This window comes from Mastigoproctus giganteus, chromosome 7 (assembly GCF_048544385.1).
Source record: "Mastigoproctus giganteus isolate SK-2022 chromosome 7, ASM4854438v1, whole genome shotgun sequence".
In the NCBI taxonomy this organism is placed as follows: domain Eukaryota; kingdom Metazoa; phylum Arthropoda; class Arachnida; order Uropygi; family Thelyphonidae; genus Mastigoproctus; species Mastigoproctus giganteus.
The window spans coordinates 88,849,020-88,872,799 of NC_143581.1; the positions used below are offsets into that span (position 1 = coordinate 88,849,020).

At 39.0% G+C, this 23,780-nt stretch overlaps 1 protein-coding gene across 1 annotated transcript in view; it reads right to left on the reverse strand.

Annotated features, from left to right (window-relative positions):
• LOC150083055 (leucine-rich repeat-containing protein 45-like) overlaps positions 1-23,780 on the reverse strand; it is a 151,345-nt gene that overhangs the window by 120,523 nt on the left and 7,042 nt on the right. Inside the window, exon 3 of the mRNA XM_090378377.1 lies at positions 4,390-4,501. Within this exon, the coding sequence (XP_090234503.1) occupies positions 4,390-4,501 (112 nt within the window). The remainder of the gene's footprint in view (positions 1-4,389; positions 4,502-23,780) is intronic.

Here is a 23,780-nt window from a genome sequence, read left to right on the forward strand (position 1 = left end):
GAATTCCTCATGTGTGAATGTAGATGCAAAATACTTATTCAATTTGTCTGCAACCTGAGCAGGGAGTCATCAACAGTTAATCCATGACCATCAAGTGGCCCAATGTGATCCAAACTCTTCCTTCTACTGTTCATAAATTCTTTGCCAGAGACTTCTCATTTACTTCTGCTTCTGCTTTAGCTTGCTTAACCTCCTTTATGACTTAGCATTAGCATTAGTAGAGGCATTTGATGCAAGAAAGCAAGCTTATGCAGCATCAGCCAAAAAAAAAAAAAAAAAACCCCACTTCGACTTCACCCCTCTGTTCGTTCAAAATACCTGTCCAGCTGAGCCTTAAACTTATTTAGGCTATCAACCTCCACAACAAGGGATGGAAGTCTGTTCCACCAACCAACCACTCGCTGGCTAAAGGCAAATTTCCGCACGTCTATCCTACATCTGTCTTTCCTCAATTTGAATGTATGCCCTCTCGTGTGATTATTCTGAGCAAGAGGCAGAATCCCATCAGCATTGAGCATGCTCAAACCATTCAAGGCTTTATACACCTCTATCAGATCACCTCGCCGGTGCCTAGTCTCCAGACACTGTAATTTCCAAAACTTAAGCCTTTCTTCGGAAGAGCACCCCTTTGTTCCATTCACTAATCTTGTTGCCCTTCTCTGTACTCGTTCCAGCAGCTCTATATCCTTCTTGAAATGAGGCCTCCAGACCTGTATACAGTACTCTAGGTGTGGCCTGACCATTGCCTTATACAAGGGAATAATCACCTCCTTATCCCTGCTAGAAAAATTCCTATATATCATTGACAATACACCATGAGCTACTCTTGCAGCCCGTCTGCACTACTCAGAGAACTTCATATCTGCCTGCACAACCACCCCCAGGTCCCTTTTATTCTCTACCACTGTCAGTGTAGTACCACAGAGTTGATACGTTGCTCTGGGGTTGCTGTTTCCCATGTGTAGTACTTTACATTTGTCAATGTTAAACTTCATTTGCCACCTCTCAGCCCATCTGCTCAACCTTTCCAGATCCTGTTGCAGCAGCATAGTGTCAATAGTGTCCTTGACAACCCTGCCTACTTTTGTATCGTCTGCAAACTTCGACATTAAGCTTGATATACCATCATCAATATCATTTATGAATACAGAAAACAATAATGGACCCAACACTGAGCCCTGAGGGACTCCACTAATAACATTAGTCCACGACGATTACCACTCTCTGTCTTCTCCCCCTCAGCCACCCCTTTATACACAGCAGCAATTTGCCTCCAATGCCACACTGCTCCAATTTGTGCAGCAGTCTTCCATGTGCAACAGTATCAAAAGCCTTTCTGAGATCCAAGTATATAATATCAAAGTTATTCCCTGCATCCAGTTCCTTTGTGACTGCATCATAGTATCCAATCAAATTGGTCAGGCAAGACTTCCCCTTAACAAAACCATGCTGTGTCCGAGCTATAACTGAAGTCTTGTCTAAATGATCCTGCAGTGCTTCTTTAACTAGTGCCTCCATTAATTTTCCTGGAACAGAAGTTAAACTCACAGGTCTATAATTACTTGTGTCAGCCTTTGATCCTCCTTTGTGAATTGGGGTCACATTTGCACATCTCCAGTCTGTGGGTACCTCCCCTGACTCCAAGGAAGCTCTCATAATTATGGCTAAGGGTTTGCTTACTTACTCTGCTGCCTCCTTTAATATAACTGGATAGATCCCATCCACCCCGGGTGCCTTTCTTGTGTTTATCTTCAAAAATTTCTCCTCCACTTTACTCTCAGTTATTACAAGATTCTCTAGCTTACTGCTAGAGTTGAATACACCTCTGGCTTTCCCCTCGCTAAATAACTCCTCATGTGTGAATGTCGATGCAAAATATTCATTTAGTTTGTTAGCTACCTGAGCAGGATCATCAACAGTTGACCCATCGATATCAAGTGGACCAATCTGATTCATCCCCTTCCTTCTAGAGTTTACATAAGTAAAGAACTCTTTGCTGTTTTTCTTTGCATCCCTTGCCAAAGATTTCTCGTAATCTGCCTTCGCCTGCCTAACCTCCTTTGTAACTTGGTTACAGATCAACTTGTATCTCTCATAGGCTTCTGTGTCATGTGTTAATTTGTATGTATCCCATGCATGTTTCTTCTCTGCCATATGCCTCATCAGTTCATCAGACATCCATTTAGGCCTAAACCTTGAACAATATTTCTTAGTTGGTATGTAAAGCCTAGTAGCTTCCAAGATAAGTTCTTTGAATGCTTCCCATTTTGCATTTGCTGTTGGTAACATCATCAGTTGGTCCCACTGTATAGAATTTAAATACTGTCTCAGTCCATCGTAGTTGCCTTTATGGAAGCAATAACCCTTCCCTTTACCCCTAATGGTAGTTACCTCTTTGAGTAAATCCCACTTCAGCACACTGTGATCACTGCCAACTAGTGGTTCATTTATCTGCAGATTCTTAATGCATGAAGAATCACTGCTGATAATCAAATCAAGAGTATTCCTCCCTCTAGTTGCCTCCCGAACATGCTGATGTAGAAAACAATCATCCAATAAATCCAAAAAAGCTTTGCTAATGTGTGAGTGACCAGCCCCCAAATTCCAATCAATATCTGGGAAATTAAAATCTCCCATTATAAGACTCTCTGATTTACTGGTCCACTCTATTTCCCTGTACAGTTTCTTATTATACTCATCAGAGTCATTAGGCCTATAGCACACTCCTACTCTCAATTTTGATCTCCCAATGCTTATGTCACACCAAACTGACTCGACACTGCACTGTCCAGCGATGTCCACTGGCTTCACTTCCTTGGATTTTATGTATTTCTTAACTAATAGCATAACCCCTCCTCCCTTCTTATCCAGTCTATCCTTTCTGTAGATGTTGTACTCCCCAAATTTCAGTTCTGCATTCCTTATATCTGTGACACCAAGTCTCTGATATCCCAACAATATCTGCCTTTGACGTTTTGAGCAATACCTCAAATTCATCAAATTTATTTACTAAACTCCTAGCATTGGTGTACACGCAAGTATACATGCACTTATTTCTATTCTTAGCTACCCTAACACAACCCATGTGTTTACTTGTACCGCAATGACTCCCAGCAATCTCTGAAATATCCTGAATCTTGTTTTTCAGGCTTCTGCTCATTCCAATAGAAGCAGTGCAAGAATCTCTTTCACCTCTGCCAGTGGCTACTGTTAATCTATTCGTCTTTGTATCTCCCAAGCTAGCAGTTTTCCGACCCACCTAACACTGCCTCGATAGCATCAGCAAATATTCTTGCACCCTTTCTATTTAAGTGTATCCCATCCCTGTAGAAGCAATCTCTCCTGTTAACAAGCACAGTCCAGGCTGAAAAAAATTCTACCCTTTGAGCCTTGCACAATCTTTCCAGGGCCGAATTGATCGACAAGGCTCTTATCATATACTCCCTCCTATCGTGTCTGGGCAGAATTGCAGACACTTTCAAATTCAACCCTATTTCACGGCTTTTTTTCAACAGTGACCTGTACTTGTTAAGCAATTCTGCCAGTCTCCTACTCTTGATATCCTTAGTGCCAACGTGTACAACTATATCACCTTTTGTGCCCTTAAAAGATGATATCTGCTCTAATTTATATCTACCATAGGCTTCTGTATCATATTACAATTTATATGTATCCCATGCACTTTTCTTCTCTGCCACATGTCCTAATAGTTCATGTGACATTCATTTAGGTCTAAGCCTCCAGTATCCAGAAGAGGACTGCATTCAAATGAACAAACCTTTTGGTGAAGAAGTCCATGACTCAACAGTTTTTTCAGATGACGTGTTGTTATTCTTCTTGGCACTTACATGTCATAGCCACCAGATGTCTTCCACCAAACTGTGATATAGAGTGAAATGTCATCACAAATTGTGTTATGACTTTTCAATGTCCTGCAATGAATTTTCTTAAACCCGATTCATGTAATCTTGTTTAATACTGTAGTACATATTCTGAATTAGATTAATTTATTGTGTAAGTAGAATTACATTATATGATTAAATGTTTCTTTCTTTTTTTACTGATTTTATGAAATGTTAATATAAATTTTTTTATTATTCCCTGGGGAGGGGAAGGCTAAAGAGCTTTGATGTAATAAAAATTTTAACCCAATATATGGAGCCAACTAACCATGTTATTAGTGGTTAATTTTTTTTTCTTTTGTTAGTATTCGTCATCAGCTGAATTTGCATATAATGTTTTTGAAATTAAATTATATATTTATAAAGATTGTTTCTACTGTAAAATTTCATTTCTGTACCATTGAATTAAATGCAAATGTAGATAGATTAAAATACAAAATACTAATGCAGGCAAAAAAAAAAAAAAGATAAATTTTAAAATTCAAACCATTAAAACAAGTTTCTCTGACTTCAGTGTGCTTATTTAAATGAGTCACAGTTTGTTTAAGCTGGTGTATTTCCTCTTCTTTTTGATGTTCTGCTATTTTACATGTTTCAATCTGGAGTTAAACAAGAATAAATAAGAAACATTGTTTACTTTACTTGTGCATCACATCCTGTCAATAAGCATTATACAAAAAACATTTTAAAAAATAGACAGTAAAGGTTTTAAATAAAAATAAATTTTACCCCAGATTTAAAAAATTTACTGAAGAATGAAAACAAAATAAACTGGAAATAAATATTTAGGAAGAGGAGACAATACATTCTAGCAACATCACAATAAAAATGATGAGACTCATATAACATTCTTACCTGAAAACTTTTTACAATAAGATGCTTAATTTTTTTTAGCAATTATAATTGTTCTCACATATAGCCCCCCACCCCAAGTTCAAAAAGTGGATGCATAACAGGATTTCCCAAGTAAAATGTGTAAGCTTTCCAACAATCACTATTAAAGAATGGAATTTTCTTCTTTAACAGAGCTAGTGGTTCTAAAGGTTTTTAGCACCGATTTTAGAAAATGCAAATTTTCAAAAATTTTGTAAATTTTTCAAGCTTATTTTTTGTGAAAAATCAGTTTATTGGAACATTATGGTAAAGAAACTACAAAAATTTCTGTCAATGAGTAGGAAACCTATTACACATTACAAATTTATACAAATCAATATATTGTACTTATTTAAAAAATAAGTACAATATACTGATTGTACATTCAGTATTAGTCAGTACATTCAGCAGAAGGGTTAAGCTTATGCTCATACTAGAAATGAAATCTTTATCCATGATTGGCCTAAAATTACTAAATTTATTTATAATTTGAATTTCGTCACTAAAAGAGGCAAATCTACTATCTCACTAAAAAACTGAGACACCGTGACAGTTTGTTTCAAGATTTACTGCTCTTGTCAGATGACAGGTGGCTGAATTAGTAACTTCATACTGAATAATGAATTGAGGTCAAACAAGCAGAAAAGTAGCTTGTAGGAGAAAAAGTTCTGATGAAATAGGAAATGAAAATTACAAGTATATTTAAAGCATTGGGACCCACGCTGCAGTAGGTCCCAAAAGCCTACTGCAGCAAGCCAAAAAAAAAAAAAAAAAAAAAAAAAACCCTTTCCCATTTCACCTATCCAGTCACTCCAAATATTCGTCTAGTTCAGCCTTAAGTTTATTTAAGCTATCAACTTCCACACAACAATCAACTACCTGCTCCAGCAATCAACTACCTACTGGCTAAATACAAACTTCCGCACATCTATTCTAGGCACCTCCATAGCCAGGAGCAGCAGTGCGTAGCACACACTTCTTGCTTAGACTGGGGTTCGAGCCCGTGCCCACCAAATACAGAGGATGCGGAAAGGTCAGGGAATGGCCACAGCATATCCCCAGAGCAATATGGCCTTAGTTGCTAATGCTCCTAAAAACCAAATAACAAACAAATAAAACATCTATTCTACAAGTGTTTTTCCTCAATTTGAATCCATGCCCTCTCAGGTTCTTAATCTGAGCAAGTGGAAGTATCTTGTCAGCATTGAGCCTGCTCAATCCATTCGTGGCCTTATACACCTCAGTCAGATCACCTCACAGATGCTGCAACTTGTAGAACTTAAGCCTTCCTTCGTAAGCACACCCCTTGTTCCTCTCATCAACCTTGTTGCACTTCTGTGTACTTGTTCTAGTAACTCTACATCCTTCCTAAAATGAGGCCTCCAGACCTGCATGCAGTACTAAAGGTGTGGCCTGACCACTGCCTTATACAAAGGGATAACACCTCCTTGTCTCTGCTAGAAAAATTCCTATATGCAACCGATTGCACTTCAGTGTGATCAGTTGCATATTCCTCATTCCTGGTAATAATACGTTGTTGATCAGCAGTCATGGGGTTACTGTCACTTGGAAAGATGAAGTCCAACATATTGTTGACAGATTCTTCCCAAGTTAAGGTGGCCGAACTATCTGGTTTCAATGTTGAACATAGGACGTCTCTCCCGGGGAACTTGTTGGTCACAATACCACTCCCTAGGAATTGCTATTACCCACTGATCAGACCAATCCAAGAGAAAGTCCTGCCAGGATTTTCTCTTTGATTTTGTGATATTATCTGTGTAGGCATTGTGGAACAATCTGTAGGTTTTTCTGGCAGCGTCAATTTCAGGGAGAGGTAGTGAAGCATGAGCCCTCTGGAAGGCTGTCCAATTCAAAATTCCACCAAGGAACAACAGTGCGAAATGGTCTACATTTTGGAATGGCAATAGAGCAAGCTTGTTGTATACTTTTGGTAAGTGTTATTGCAAAATTTCAGGAGGGGGTTTGAGTCAGGGTGCTTGTTTGTTTGTTATTCGGTTTTTGGGAGCATTAGCAACTAAGGCCATATTGCTCTGGGGATATGCGGTTGTCATTCCCTGACCTTTCCGCATCCTCCATATTTGGTGGTCACGGACTTGAACCCGATCTAATCAAGAAGCGTGTGCTACGCACTGCTGCTCCTGCCCACGGAGGCACCAGTCAAATATGAAGTTTGCTGAACAATGCAGACGGGTCAGGGTGAAAAGATCAGTAAACAGCATTTCTTCAAGAACTTGATAAAAACGGTTCCAGTCTGCTTTTTTGGTACAATACATGATGACATCTCGGGGCATGAGGGGGACATGATCTACAGAGTAACACAAGGAGAAAGTGATCACTCTGTAGTCAGAGGTTGTCCATGTATCATTAACTTTCCAGTTTACTTGCAATGGATGATGAGGCCATGGTCTCATCGATGGTGCTCTCCCAGAGGGTACTGCTGAAGGTTGGTAGGTTTACAGGCTGGTTTAAGATCTGCAGATAGGTTTACATAATGCAGTTTCCCAGTTATGCACTGTTTCTGGTGCCTGTGGGGTCTTGTGTTGTGTTGTGTTACACCACATTGGAGAGTGACAATTTGCATTCAAATCAATGAGGAGTTTACCCCTCCTCCCGAGAGAACATCAAGAGCTGTCTGTATTAAATTATTAGAGTGTGAAATGGCCTGTGCTGGTTTACTGTAGATAGAGAGAATGTGAAAAGACCCAAAGGCTGAGTTGATCTGAGCACATGCATTTCTTGGGGTGCAGCAAATGGCTTATATCTTAGTAACTGAGACATTGGTGTTTCTTATGGGATTGCTACCCATGGTGCTTCCAAAGTAGTTTGGATTATCCTGTAGTGGTTGGGACATCCTATGATTTTTCTTATGTGGTAGTAGGGTTCTTGTAATAGTAGAGTGTCTATGTGTTCCTCCTGTGCCTTGAGCTTTACTTGTTACTGTTTCAAAGCTTGTTGGCCTCTCATCGGTAGGCAATCAAGTACACCCAGTGATACAATGAGTGACAACCCAGTTATGAACTCCACAAGAGATGCCAGATGGTGCACAATAGTATGAGATGTAATGTTCAAAACATGAGATGTAACAAAAATAGTGCCATTTCACCTACATCGGTGATTTACTACGAACTAAAATGATGCTCGGCACTAACTTGTTCATCGAGTAAATTTCTCAAATCTGGGGCTTTCAACCCTAAACCCTTTTTAGTACTTTACTATTGCACAGCATCTGGTATCTCTCCTATTGTGGAGTTAAACTTCGTAACTAGGTTGCAATTCACTGTATCACTGGGATGCCTACCCACACACCGATGAGAGGCCATCGGGCTTCAAAATGGTGCTATCTGGGTGGTGGTATCTGCCAAGAATAAGTAACATTAGTCTTCTCTACTGGGAAGTGTTGCTTATTCGAGATAGTACAATAAGAGGACAGCTTGTGAAGGTGTTACCAATATGAGATGCAACAAAAATAATGCCATTTCACCTACTTCAGTGATTTACTACAAGCTAAAATGATGCTTTGCACTAACTTGTTTGTGTAGTAAAGTTCCCAAAGTCTGCAGTTTTCAGCCCTATACCCTTTTTAGCGTTTAAAAATATATAAATATACATTTTTTTTTTTACATTTTTTATTTACTACCTCCATAGCCTAAATGTTTCACAAGACAAAGGCTCATCCATGTTTTGTGTACATTTAACACATAATTTAAAATCAAATTATTTGGCCATTCAGTCCCAGTTAACCTAGTTAGATACCACTAACCAGGTTACTGTCCCTACCATCAGGGAGGTGGGCCTCTACTGTCTAACAACACACCACAATACATGACAACACATATAAAACATCAAGCACAAAGACCTCCAGAAGCTGGATTACAGGAGTGCACCACCACCACTTCTGTTCAAAACAATAACTCCATCATCAACACCACAAACTCTCATTCTGCTCACTATAAGTAAAATCTTCTAGAGAATAAAAACTGTAATTTACTATACAGGGTGCCCCTTTTGAACATCCCTGATTTTATAACATGATTAAAATTCATGTGTTGTATGTATGAAAATACAGTGGGAATCAGTAGAGGTGGATGGATATGGTTAAGTTTTGTTGTTGATGGTTTGAAATGCTATGGCACTGCTGTCGTTTGTGTAAAAATACTGTCAGTGCAAGAAAAAGCACAGGCAATGGTGTGGTTTGCAGAGAGAGATCTGTTGCAATGGTTCAATTCCAATTTAGACATATGTTAAAAAGTGCATCTAACGCAAAGTCTATACAAAGATGGTACAGAACATTTTTGAACATCAATAACATGTAGAAGCAATATGGAGGAGGTTGTCAAAGCATTTCAGAAGAGCAAGTTGAAGATGTATGCGCTGCCATTGTTTGTAGCCTGCAGAAATTAATCAGGCATGTATCATGGGAATTGAACATGCCCTGTGCAACTTTGCATAGAGTCGTATACAAGCAGCTGCATTTGTACACCAAGAAATTTCAAATGGTGCAAGAATCAAGTTGAGTAACACCACAATGACATAACTTTGCTATTGACATTCCTGACTGAATAATTTCTATTGACATTCCTGATTGAATAATTTCTATTGACATTCCTGATTGAATAATTTCTAACCATAATTTCTTGAGTCATGTTATGTTTTCTGGCTAGACAACATTTCACGTTTCAGGAAAAGTTAACCTACATAGCATTTGAATATGGGATTCTGAAAACCTGCACTGTATCCAAGAGCATATTCGAGACATCTAAAAAGTGAATGTGTGGTGTGGTCTTATGAAGGACATGATTATTGTACCATTCTTCTTCTTGGAGTATACCGTTACAGGAGTCACATACCTAGACATACTGGAACAATAAGCATTTCTTCAGATTGCACACCCATTTCACTGGAGCTTGCAGGCACGCACTGCTCCGAATGACAAGTTCCTAGAATATTGGATTGGGCATGGTGGACTGACACTATGGCCGCCCCTCATTCATAATAAAAATATTTTAAAGAATACAACTTTTTGTAATTGCTTATAAAACACCATTTTTATTTAGTGTAAAGCTTTCTGTAAATAATATGTAGGCCGCGGTAGCCAAGTGATCAGGCACGCGGGTGCATAAGTATGCGTGCCTTGAGTGACCCTGGTCACTCAAGGCACACGTACTTATGCACTTATTCAAGCCCATGACTGATAAATACGGTGCTGTTTCTTGTATTCTGCCTATCTTGTGAACTTCTCTGATCATTTGGTCATCTCGGAGTATAAACAGAAAATTTATTCTACCAATTCAAGCAACTGCCATCATCAGTGCAGATGTTGGAGAGAACCTGGTCTGAAATTGAGTATCATTCGAACATTCTTTGTTGCACCAAAGGAGCTCATATAGAAGTCTGCTGACTTTTTTTTTTTTTTATTATTTTTTTATTATAAACTGTTTGTGTTTTCTTTCCCAATAAAAGTTATTAACATTTTCTAGTGCACTGGGGTTTTTTGCGAGACATTTGAAATCAGGGACATTCAAAAGGAACACCCTGTACAATTAAAAGAAGTTTATAGTATATCAGATATGTATACACGCTATACATATTTACAAAAACTATTTATAATTCTATATACAATATTTACACTAAGCCTTCACTAGTCAAGATCATGTACCTTCTTATCAAAACATTCCTAATATACTGTTTAAATAACAAATAACTCAATGCACGCAAATATCTCACATGGTTGAAATTCAGCAACTCCCCTTTTCACATTAAGTTGCCTTCTTAAATCTTCATATACATTACAATTCCTAATTCTAACAATCTAGCTCAGAATCTATGTCCTGTTACTACCAGCAGCATAGGTAATCATCAGCACCAAGATACATTTATATAATTTATACAATAAGCCTTTCACAACCGAATCCACTCTTATTATCCTTTTTATATACTCATCCATTACTAAGAGTACAAAACTCTAATTTTCTCGATTACGTATTTCACACACATGAGGGTAGAAAGGACAATCTCTCGTCCATCATAATACCTAAATACTTTACAGTATTTTAAGAACCTGGCAGGAGTCTAGACAAACAGGAGTTTGGCTTATATTCAATTTACCTTTCAAAAAAATCATTTGTGATTTAGTAATTTATGATTCAAATTGATATTCCTCAGTCCAGTTACAAATAAATTTCAGAATCTTTTCTGCCTTCTCCTCTATTTGCCTTTGGCTAAAACTCTCAAATCATCAGCATAAGCATAGAGCTCAGAATTCCAATCCTTGTCCAACAGCTCATCCATTACTAAGTTCCAAAGATAAGGACAAGCAATAGATTCCTCCTACAGATACCCTCTGGTTATCTGCATCAAGATAACAACTATTATTATCTTACTTAAATAACTTCCCATTACCTGATACAGTATTACTGGAAATTCCACATTTCTAAGTTTCTGCAAAACATTCTCCCACCTGATTCTATCAAACACTCCCTTAAAGTCTAAAAATATGCCCAAGACATTTCTCTAATGCATACTTTGTGCATTTCTTAGTCAGCTCAAAATTCTTAACATAGTCAGGGACATAATTTGTCCTTTATTGAATGATCAGCATTTATACCTTTAACCATGCAATTAACACAAACAGGTCTTTAATTTTTCATAGTACAATCCTTATATAAATAACCCATCCTGGCATAGTGGCTGCATGTCAGTTCAAAGGTAAGACATGTGATCAAAGGTAAGACTCTTAAAAGATTGGCGCCTCCGTAGCCAGGTGGGCAGGAGCAGCAGTGCGTAGCACACACTTCTTGATTAGACCCAGGTTCGAGCCCATGACCACCAAATACAGAGGATGCGGAAAGGTCAGGGAATGACCACTGCATATCCCCAGAGCAATATGGCCTTAGTTGCTAATGCTCCTAAAAAAAAAACAAAAAAAACCAACCCAATCTTAAAAGATTAAGACACTATTATCTCTGACTTACGGATGACTCAACTTACAGAAATCTGACTTGATGTAAAAATTTTAAAAAATAAATATAAAACAGTCTGGGCAGAAATCAGCTGTAATTGGTGACTTAATAGATACCTACAGCTGTGTGTTATTTGGTTTTTAGGAGCATTAGCAACTAAGGCCATATTGCTCCGGGAAATGTGGTGGTCATTCCCTGACCTTTCCGCATCCTCCATATTTGGGGGTGACAGGCTCGAACCTGGGTCTAATCAAGAAGCATGTGCTATGCACTGCTGCTCCTTCCCACCTGGCTACAGAGGCGCCTAGATACCTACAGCACGGTCTCCAGTGAGAACTTTCCAAGGATGCTGGACAATAACATTGTTCGTGCACATAGCTTGCCATGACTTATCACGTGATGCGCAACGACTTGTATGTAGCTAGAATGGGGGGCTTGTTAAACTATTTCTTTTTTCATCTCATTTTTACACCCTGTTATTTATACTACTACCCTGCCTTGCTGATAACTGTTTCTGCTTTTTTTTATTATTCTGTGTTATCCCAGTCACTATGGCAAGAAAGCGTGTGAGTGGACCTGGCAATGTTGGTGTTTCAAAAAAGCTGCATACATATTTTTGCTCTAACATACATTATGTTAGAGCAAAAATTAGAAACTGTGAAAATGTATGAAGGTGGAAAAATAATAGTGTCATGATTCGTGTGTCTTAAGACTGGAAACATTCACCATGAATACAATAGTGAAAGATAAAGAACAAATAAAAAACATGTAAAAGTTCTGTGCCTTTAAAGTCTTGTGAGAAAAAGAAGGCATTTGTTCAAACCTTCCTACATAAATTCATGAGAAAGACTGAGCAACTCCCTCAACTTGGAGGTTCTCTGACTCTAACTTCAGCATCATATCCATTTTCACTTCTTCAACTATTTTAGAGCTGGAAGAGGAGTCTGATATTGATGATGTGATAGCTCTTTCTTCAACCTTATCTTCCTGCAACTAATATCAGTGACATATATACCCCCTCACTCCCTCCAACACCATGCACGCACATGCTAAATAAGTTGTATATATATACTTTAAAAGTTTTGTTTTTTAAATAATATTCTAATGCATATGTTATGGATATATAATTGTAATATAAAAATGCTATAAGACATAAATAAAGTTGGTTTTTTTTAAGTCCCACACTTATGTTTACATTTATACAGATTTTGGGTGGTTTCTGAGTTATGTAAAATTTCAACTTACGAACAGGTTTCCAGAACGAAACTCTTATATAAGTTTGTTTGTTATTTGGTTTTTAGGAGCATTAGCAACTAAGGCCATATTGCTCCGGGGATATGCGGTGGTCATTCCCTGACCTTTCTGCATCCTCCGTATTTGGTGATCACAGGCTCGAACTCCGGTCTAATCAAGAAGCACGTGCTACGCACTGCTGCTCCTGCTCACCTGGCTACAGAGGTGCCTCTTCTTACATAAGCCGAGGAGCGCCTGTGTTCAGTACGATGTCCAATTCAAATATATATTGCTCTTTCTGTATAAGCAACTTTCCAATTCCTGATGACATTTCAACAATCCACTTCTTCCCTGTTAAGCCCACTGCTTTATTTATCGATCTCTCATTTATCAATTCTCGCAATTTTCTCCTTGAAATCCTCATAAGAATATCCATTGTCCTTCAGATTCCTCTCATATACCTGTGCTCTATAAATGTTTATCAATATTGGGCTCAACTCCAAAGAGAATAAGTTTCTCTCCAAGTCTTCTTCTTGGCATTTCTGTTTTCGGGCCTATTTCCAAAATTTTATTACAGTTCTTTATCACATTCAAATCTTTCAGTGAATCCATTTTGATAACTTTAATTCTTCTCATTAATCTTACCTTCATTGTAACACAGGTTTTACTTTCTTTATAAGCTCTTGCTGTACCTCTTCACTGGTAGTAATCTGATCCAAATCAGACTTCACTAACAGAATATATTTGTTTCCTTCCTTCTTGTCAATAAAATTATCTTTTTCAGTTATAGTTGCATAAGTCTTTTGCAGCCAGCTCGATCTCTGCATTGCCCGATAATCTTTCATTCTAACCTTTAAGACTTGATTTTCTATATAAATGCACATAGCACTCGCTTCCAAGACATCCCACATCTTGAGAATGGAGCTCATCGCTGCGTTCGTAACTTTATTCACATCACAAAATAAAAAGCATTAAAGATGTGTCCTTACTTCCCATATGTCTTCAAAGCCAAGAACCAGTCTCATTTTGTTGACTCATTCTTTCATTTTGTGAGTCAGTTTCATGCAGTTGCTCTAACTGGGAATTGAGAGTTTTCAGTTTATGAGGATTTGTTTCTGAGGACCCACTACTAGGATCACCCAAAACTTACTCCTCTACTGTACCTCATACCAATTTAATTTTGTTTCCTATGCCTTGCCATGACGCAACCTCTCTATACATAGCACTGAAAAGGTGTATGGATTGATAAGAGATAAAAAATACAAACATTAATTCTATTGAATTTAGGCCTAAGTTTTCCAAATTTCTTGAAAACCACAAGCTTTCAAATCACAATACAAAATTTGAAATTCAAACAAATAATACAAGACAAATATCAAAATCAATTGAAGTCAGCATGGACTGCTCACAAACAAAATAAACAAAACTGGCACAATTCCCTAACTCGCAACAGTCCAGGGCACAGAATTACAATATTCCCTCTTCTAATCAATGATGTCAATAAGTTCTTCTCAGCCATCCAGAGAAATCCTCCCTGGGGGGCACAATGAAGACACCTTGTGGTGTGAAAGATGCTAGCCGATTAATCCAAACATAGGAACTTCTACCTCAAATCAAACACAAATTTTAAGAAATATAATAATAATAATAAAAACTTTCAGAACAAGAGTTCACTATTCAGATAATATGAGCTGCCAACCCAGAAGCTGGAGTGAGCAATACAATTGGCCCCTGGGGCATATAAATATACAATATCAAAATATGAATTTTAAAATTAGGAACTTCAATAGCATTTACCTGAATCCCACAAAGCTATTCAGTGCATTCCAAAAATTTGCCAATGCCACATTCAACCTTTTCACAGGTTGTTGCTCATCTATTGTCACTGCTTCACCCTAAATGCTCCAATATTTTTGTTCTTCATGCCATGATTGATCCTCTTCCCCTCACTTCACTGGAAAAATTCTCCTCCCTTATAGTGGTATTTTGCCCAAGAAGCCCTATATATCCCCAGTTGGGACTTGCTTTCCCCACCTCCTTCCCTTCTTCTCTCCCAGTTGCTGCTTGTCCCCCCCCCATCTGGTGGTCACTTTTCTAGGTTTGCTGATAGAATGAATGGCAGTCTCTGCTCATGGGGTAGGGGGTGCATAAAGGCTCATGGCCACTGTGCTCAAGGTTAGTTTATTGGTTGATTTTGTGTTTAATAGTGCAATGGCAGCTTAGGCCTCCTTCCCTTGTTCTCTCCTAGTTGCTGCTTGTCCCGCCCCCATCTGGTGGTCACTTTTCTAGGTTTGCTGCTAGAGTGAATGGCAGTCTCTGCTCATGGGGTGGAGAGTATATGGTCCTAGTGCATAGAGGCTCATGGCCACTGTGCTCAAGGTTGGTTTATTGGTTGATTTTGTGTTTAACAGTGCAATGGAGGCCATAATGCACCAAGTCAAAATAAAAACAATACTAAATATGTTTCCTAACCTATAAACAGGCTACCACATCAAGAAAGTAAATATGATGTACTAAGGTAAATAACAAAATATAAAAGTATAAATATAAACATGTATGTAAAAATTAACTGACTATAGAGAGTTAACATCAGACATATTGTCTTTGTCATATAAATCTGGCTGAGTGTAAAACAATTTTGCGGCCTCTGTGGTAAAACACAGAGGCCGCAAAATAATCAACCTGTCCATGACAAGAATCTTGCCATTGGAAATATTATTTAGTGTATGTTAATTTGATTGTAGTCTGTATTGGGGACTGACAAGCAATGGTTATGCAAGGAATGGTTGATTTGGTAGCCGTATCAATTCATTTCTCCTGATCCCAATGTGGCTTGAGATCCAACAGAAGTGGATGTCAATTTCAGATTCAACAACAAAAAGCATCTGCTGCATTTGGGAGAGGACTGAATGAAGATTATACCTCACAGTTAATAATAAATTTCAATATATATCATATATCTTTGGTAATGCCTATGTTTAATATGATGAAGGGCTATTTCCATGGCATGCAAATCTGCAGTATATATGCTAGTTTCTTGAGAATCATGTTGGATAATATTTTTCACAACAGCTGAGCCCAGATATTCTGACTTTGATTCATCTGTATAGACTGGTAGGAAGTCAGAATACTGCACTTGATGAGATGCAAAGAATTGCTGGTAGAGAGAGAGAGATAGTGGTGTGATAGTCTTCTCCCAGGCCTTCTGGGCGGTTACAAGGTGGAAGGAATTGCCCTGGTAATTGGGTAATGTAGTGTATGGTAATATTTAGTTCACTTAACAGCTCTTGGATACAAATACCTAAAGAATTGCTTGGCAGTATGTCAGGTGTTATTCAAATTTTCCTATTGTGGCTCAAAAACTGATGCCCATGTGGAGTTGTTGGATAGGGGAGGTTGTTTGTTATTCAGTTTTTAGGAGCATTAGCAACTAAGGTCATATTGCTCCGAGATATGTGTTGGTCATTCCCTGACCTTTCCGCATCCGCCGTATTTGGTGGTGATGGGCTCGAACCCCGGTCTAATCAAGAAGCATGTGCTACACACTGCTGCTCCTTCCTACCTGGCTACGGAGGCGCCTATTGGATAGGGATTTCGATTAAAAAGTGTACTGTAAGGACAACTGCTTATATTGAAGAGGCAGAGATGGTTCAGTCTTGGTTTTGGTCCAAAGGCTTTGGACAGGAAATGTGCGAAATGCTCCAATGGCAGTATGAATAGCCTGGTGGTGGACTGGATCTAACCACTGAATTACACTATCTCTAGCAGAAGCAAAAACCTGAGAACCACAATCAAGTTTAGAATGGATAAGGGCTTGGCAAAAATGATGAAGGGTACAGTGATCCCCAATGAAGTTGGCAAAAGGGACCATAGAATATTAAGCCCCTTGGCATACCTTGTGCTCAGCTGATGAATATATCATAGAAAATTCAGCTTCTTGTCAAAAATTAGTCCTAGGAATTTAGCTTCTGCTACCATCAGAATGATGTTTTGCCCAAGCCTTAATTCTGGGTCAAGATGAAGATTCTGTTTGTGACAGAAGTGTATAGTCTTTTGTGACAAAAATTGGAACCCCCAATAAGCCAATGTCCACGATACAAGACGGTCAATTGCTTTTAAATGACCCTCATATTGTGCAACATAGCAAAATCATCGATATAGATGGTATTATTTACCAGTGGAGAAAGTTGTTAGCTATGATAGAGTTTTATTTTGATTATGAAAAGTGTGACACAGCACAGATCCTGTGGAACTCTCTCTCTCTTATTAAAAACAGGTAATCTGCTTTTATTAAAACAGATTGGCCCCATGGTGCTTGCTTGGGAGTGAAAGAGAGAGAGAGAGAGAGAGAGAGAGAGAGAGAGAGAGAGAGAGAGAGAGAGAGAGAGAGAGAGAGAGTGTGTGTATGCTGCATTTAATTCTTCCTGTGTAAAGGGTTTGTCACATTGTTCAAGTCCTTTTGAAGAGAAGTTTAATGAATGTTTCTCACTTTTCTCTTTTAGGGCCAAGAAGAACTCTAGGAGTTATTACAGAAATTTATGTGACTGTTTCCCATACAGTATTTGTAGCTGCAGATGGATCTCCAATAGGACATCCATTGTTCTCTAGAATCACTGAAAGGGAAGGTGGAAATTTTCTTTTCATCTACCAAATCTCATCCTAGCCTACTTTTGAGCTAAGCGGCCTGGGTTATAGAAGAGACAAAATGGATCTAAGTTATCTTTGCTCCTATTGTATATAGCATGCTTTGGCACATGCACATTTAAAGGATATTAAATTTCTTTGGTGAGATATCAGTGGAAAATCCCCTATGCCTTGTTTTGGGATTTTCTAGCTGCTGTACAATTCTGAATTCCACCAAGGTTTTGGAAATAGTGACAACTGTGTAGCTGTTTTTGGAATTGCATCTGCTGCTACACAGACAATACCTTCTAATTCACATAACTGCATCATTGACAGGCTCCTGACTGACTATTGTAATATGAAAATGCCACATGTCCAAAGTGATTCCAGTCAGCCTTATCAAACTTTCATAAGATATCCTTGAAGGTTGACAGGTCTTTTTTCAGTCAAAAGAGACAGCAATGGGAAGTAATCACTCCCATACAGATTTTCTTTGATCTCCCATGTGAACAAAAGGAGGAGAGAAAGGGAGCAGCTAGAAAAATCAATAGTGGCAGTAAATGTACAGGTACACATATGGGAAAAGGTGTTCATTCCCACATTTGAGAGAGAGAGAGAGCTCATTATTTTCAAGCAAGTACTGTTTTATTCTCCCTCATATTATGTCTGCACTACCCTGTGGTGTTGTTGTTGTTATTATTTGGATTTTAAGAGCATTAGCAACTAAGGCCATATTGCTCCAGGGATATGCGGTGGTCATTCCCTGACCTTTCTGCATCCTCCGTATTTGGTGGTCATGGGCTTGAACCCCAGTGTAATTAAGAACATAAATAATTAATACATAACTTAAATTTACATAACATAAATAATTCATACAAAACTTGATACGGAAGTTATATAAAGGGAACTCGTAGTAACACTCAATACTGAAAAAATATGGCGTTATAACTGTGTTGGGATACAAGTTAGTGTTTAAATTTTGTACTGAAATTGAAATTTTATTGAAATTAAATCGAAATCATGACTCAGACCAGAGCAGCAAAGCAAAAGGCTCAAGCTAATGGGAGTGCTGTGGCTCAGGGGAGAACTGAGGGTGGCAGTTGCACTCTGAATCACAGCCTTTTAAAATGCACTGCTTGCCTGATGTTTGTGGAGCAATCGGGTACGGGACATGATACTGCCATGGGGGATGTCGTTGTGTGTGCGCGATGTAAGGAAATCAGGCAATAACTCAGCGTTGTTATGGGCCTATATGAGAGCTTGAAGTAAAAGGTGGATGCCCTCGAAGGATATAAATTCAGGGGCTCATCAAGCTCTCAGCTGCCCACATCAACACCAAAGTTTGCACTTGTCCATCACGCAACACAGCAGCAACCTCCAAGGCAGAATGCGCTGGTCTCACAGGAACTAGTAGATGTTGGTGACTCAACTGTCAGGGAAACGAGGAACATGCTTTGTAAAAAGGATAGGTGGAACAAGACCAGGGTATGTCTGCAGGAGCAAAGGTTGATGATGTTGCAGAGTGGATATCATCTTTTAAGGGCACAAAAGGTGATATAGTTGTACACGTTGGCACTAATGATATTAAGAGTAGGAGACCAGCGGAATTACTTAAGTACAGGTCACTGTTGAAAAAAAGACGTGAATTAGGGTTGAATTTGAAAGTGTCTGCAATTCTGCCCAGACACGATAGGAGGGAGTATATGATGAGAGCCTTGTCGATCAATTTGGCCCTGGAAAGATTGTGCAAGACTCGAGGGGTAGAATTTTTTTGAGCCTGGTCTGTACTTGTTAACAGGAGAGACTGCTTCTACAGGGATGGGATAGACTTAAATAGAAAGGGTGCAAGAATATTTGCTAATGCTATCAAGGCAGTGTTAGGTGGGTCGGAAAACTGCTAGTTTGAGAGGATACCAGGACTAATAGATTAACAGTAGCCACTGGCAGAAGTGAAAATGATTCTTGCACTGCTTCTACTGAAATGAGTAGCAGCCTAGAAAACAAGATGCAGGATATTTCAAAGACCGCTGGGAGTCATTGCGGTACAAGTAAACACATGGGTTGTGTTAGGGTAGCTAAGAATAAGAACAGGTGCATGTATACTTGCATGTAAACCAATGCTAGGAGTTTGGTAAATAAATTTGATGAATTTGAGGTATTGCTCAAAACATCAAAGGCAGATATTGTTGGGATATCAGAGACGTGGTGTCGCACAGATATAAGGAATGCAGAACTGGAATTTGGGGAATACAATATGTATAGAAAGGATAGACAGGACAGGAAGGGAGGAGGGGTTATGCTATTAGTTAAGAAACACACAAAATCCAAGGAAGTGAAGCCAGTCGACATCGATGGACAGTGCAGGGTCCAGTCAGTTTGGTGTGATATAAGCACAGGGAAATCAAAATTGAGAGTAGGAGTGTGCTATAGGCCTAATGACTCTGATGAGTAAAATAAGATACTGTACAGGGAAATAGAGTGGGCCAGTAAATCAGAGAGTCTTATAATGGGGGATTTTAATTTCCCAGATATTGACTGGAATTTGTGGGTTGGTCACTCACACACTAGCAAGGTTTTTGTGGATTTATTGGATGATTGTTTTCTACATCAGCATGTTCGGGAGGCAACCAGAGGGAGCAATACTCTTTATCTGATTATCAGTAGTGATTCTTCATGCATTAAAAATCTGCAGATAAAGGAACCACTAGGTGGCAGTGATCACAGTGGACTGAAGTGGGATTTACTCGAGGAGGTAACTACCATCAGGGGTAAAGGGAAGGGTTTTTGCTTTCATAAAGGCGACTACGACGGTCTGAGACAGTATAAAAAGGCACGCTATGCTGCCTTTTTATAAACATAAAAAGGCACGCTAAACATAAAAAAAGGCACGCTATGCTGCTGCAACAGGATCTGGAAAGGTTGAGCAGATGGCCTGAGAGGTGGCAAATGAAGTTTAACATTGACAAATGTAAAGTACTACATATGGGAAACAGTAACCCCAGAGCAACGTATCAAATCTGTGGTACTACACTGACAGTGGTAGAGAATGAAAGGGACCTGGGGGTAATTGTGCAGGCATATATGAAGTTCTCTGAGCAGTGCAGATGAGCTGTAAGAATAGCTCGTGGTGTCTTGTCAATGATATACAGGAATATTTCTAGCAAGGAGAGGGAGGTGATTATTCCCTTGTATAAGGCAATGTTCAGACCACACCTTGAGTACTTTATACAGGTCTGGAGGCCTCATTTCAAGAAGGATGTAGAGCTCCTGGAATGAGTACAAAGAAGGGTAACAATATTAATGAATGGAACAAAGGGTTGCTCTTACGAAGAAAGGCTTAAGTTTTGCAAATTACAGTGTCTGGAGACTAGGCACTGGCAAGGTGATCTGATAGAGGTGTATAAGGCCTTGAATGGTTTGAGCATGCTTAATGCCAATGGGATTCTTCCTCTTGCTCAGAATAATCACCTGAGAGGGCATAAATTCAAATTGAGGAAAGACAGATGTAGGATAGATGTGCGGAAATTTGCCTTTAGCCGGCGGGCAGTTGGTTGGTGGAACAGACTTCCATCACTTGTTGTGATGGACAGGTATTTCGAACAAACGGATGGGTGAAATGGGAGTGGTGGTTTTTTTTTTTTTTTTTTTGGCTGATGCTGAATAAGCTTGCTTTCTTGCATCATATACCTCTACTAATAATAATAATAATAATAATAATAATAATAATAAAAAAGCGTGTGCTACACACTGCTGCTCCTGCCCACCTGGCTACGGAGGCGCTCCCTGTGGTACAGACAGTAATATGAGGGGGCATAAATTGTCCATTAAGGAGTATTATGTCCATTAAGATCTCCTAATAAGAGAATAGAGCAGGCAGCTGCATGAGATTGTCAAGGTATTTCTGGGAGTTGTTGATTGCAAGTGGCAAATATACAGAACAAACTGTTATAGGAAACCCTACAAAAAGGTGAATGGCAACCACCTCTGTGGTGGTTGTAAGATGGATTACATGGAAAGGAATATGGATGTCCACTAGGATGGCAACTCCACCATAAGAAGGTTCATCCCCTATTTTTTTCTTTGCATATTATGCTGACATTAATGTAAGGTAGGATCTTCATTTGTCTTTAGCAATGTCTCCTGAAATAAAGACACAGTGGCTTGTGCCTATGGAGGGGAACCTTGATGTCATCAACATTCCGTCAGAATCCATGATAATTCCACTGTATGAATTTGGCCATTATTTGGGCTTTGTGGATTTATAAAGTGGCTTTCGAAGTGCTGAGGGCTTAGTTTTTTCAGTCTTGGATTTATCTCTTTTGGAGAAGTATGGATGCTGTCCTGTGTCCAATTCTTTCTTGGCAAAGACTGAATCATCTGATAACTCCTTTACTCGATGTCCATGTTTTCTTGTGCTGCAGTGGATATTTTATTCTTTTCAATCTTACCTCTACCATTTTTTGTAGGTTTGAGCATTAGGAGATACAAGTATGGGAGTGGTAGCTGATTTAGTCCTACTGTGTGGGTTTTTGTGAGCTTAGCAAGTAGCAATCGATAGGAGTAAGAACTGTGATGGTGGTATGGTTATCTTTATTTATATCCCTACAGTACACTTCCCAGAAAACCTCTGGGTCTATGAGGGCCTGCTTCTATTTACTGGTTGGATGCATTTCCTGTAGTCCCGGTCCTTACAGTGCAGTTTAAGTAGCCTGCATTGATGGAATTTGGAGGCCCTGGGGAATGTTGAATGTAAGTATGAGAACTCGAAGAGGAATGAGATTCCCATCCTTTTGCATTGATATTTGCTTGACAGCTGTCACACCTTTTTCTTTCAATTTAGAGCGGATATCTTCTTCATAGATATGAAGAAGATTCCACTCTAATATAACACCACATTTAGAGTTTAGAGTTTTATGGGGGGTTACAATCATAGGTATTCCCTCTATCGATGTTGCCTTCAGAATTTGCTGGGCATGTTTTGGACATGAAGCTTCAAATAAGAGGTCTCCAGAATGCAACCTTTTCACACATTTTGGAGATGCTGGAAATCCTCCTAATCCTTTCTGGATGAAGAAGGGTGACATTTTCCAGCTTGCCTGCTCTCAAGTGGAATGGAGAAAGAGGAAAAGCAGTGTCATTGATGGTGTATCATTAGTTCTGAGTTCTTGATTAATGTGCTGTCTGTATCATGTGATCGATTAGGAAGAAGCTTGTTGGGGCTGCAGAAGAAGAAGAGGGATTTAAATTACTTACAGGAGCAAAAATAAAAATTTCTGATGCCTTAATTATGTTACCCACCTTGTAGTAGGATGTGCATTGCAAAGCCCTATGAGGGGATGTCCACTTCTGAACTAGCATATACTGCACATGCAAATAGGACACCAAATTTTCATAGAGCATCATACCCATATTTCCAATAAGTCTTGACCCTATCCTAGGACCAAAGGAAAGAAGACTTATTGGAATACAGTTGAACCTAGCAGTAAGAATTACTCATTGATTGATTCCACTCAGGCTAGTCTGGGACTTCTTGTCTTGTTGAAGCAGGGGCCAAAGTGGTGTAATTAGGACTGGACCCTCACCAACTGGGACCCTCCCCCCCCACTGGTCATGGTACATAGCTACACATGCTAGATTTCAGTGATGTAACCCTGGAACCAAGGAATGTGTGTGTTGGATCTCAGTGAAAGTGATCCAACACCCATAAAGGATTTATGTGCTAATCTGATATCCTTTAGCATCACTGGAAGGCCCTCTCACCACATACAGGTGCCCATGTTGAAGGGCTCTGCAATAAAACCATATGCCTACAGATACTTAGATGCAGCTCTTGCTACCCCTATATTCTGAACTTTCCAGACTACTAATGTGACAATTCCGTGGAAACCCTTTAGGTTTACATTAGGTGCAACCTAATTTGACAGAGGTGATGTGAGTAAAACCATCAACTAACCCTGGTCAACACCCTTCCTTAAGGTGTGGGACTATGAAAATACTTCACAACCTACTAACATCCTATTACAAGGTGTGGGATTCTAGTTTCATCTTGACTAACTAAAACACCCTACACTAACTTTATATGAAACTAACCAAGTCCTTTCCTCTGTCTTAACATAGTCTCAATGAATAAAAAATAAAATACTTACTAATCTTACTAGGAAGTTACCTG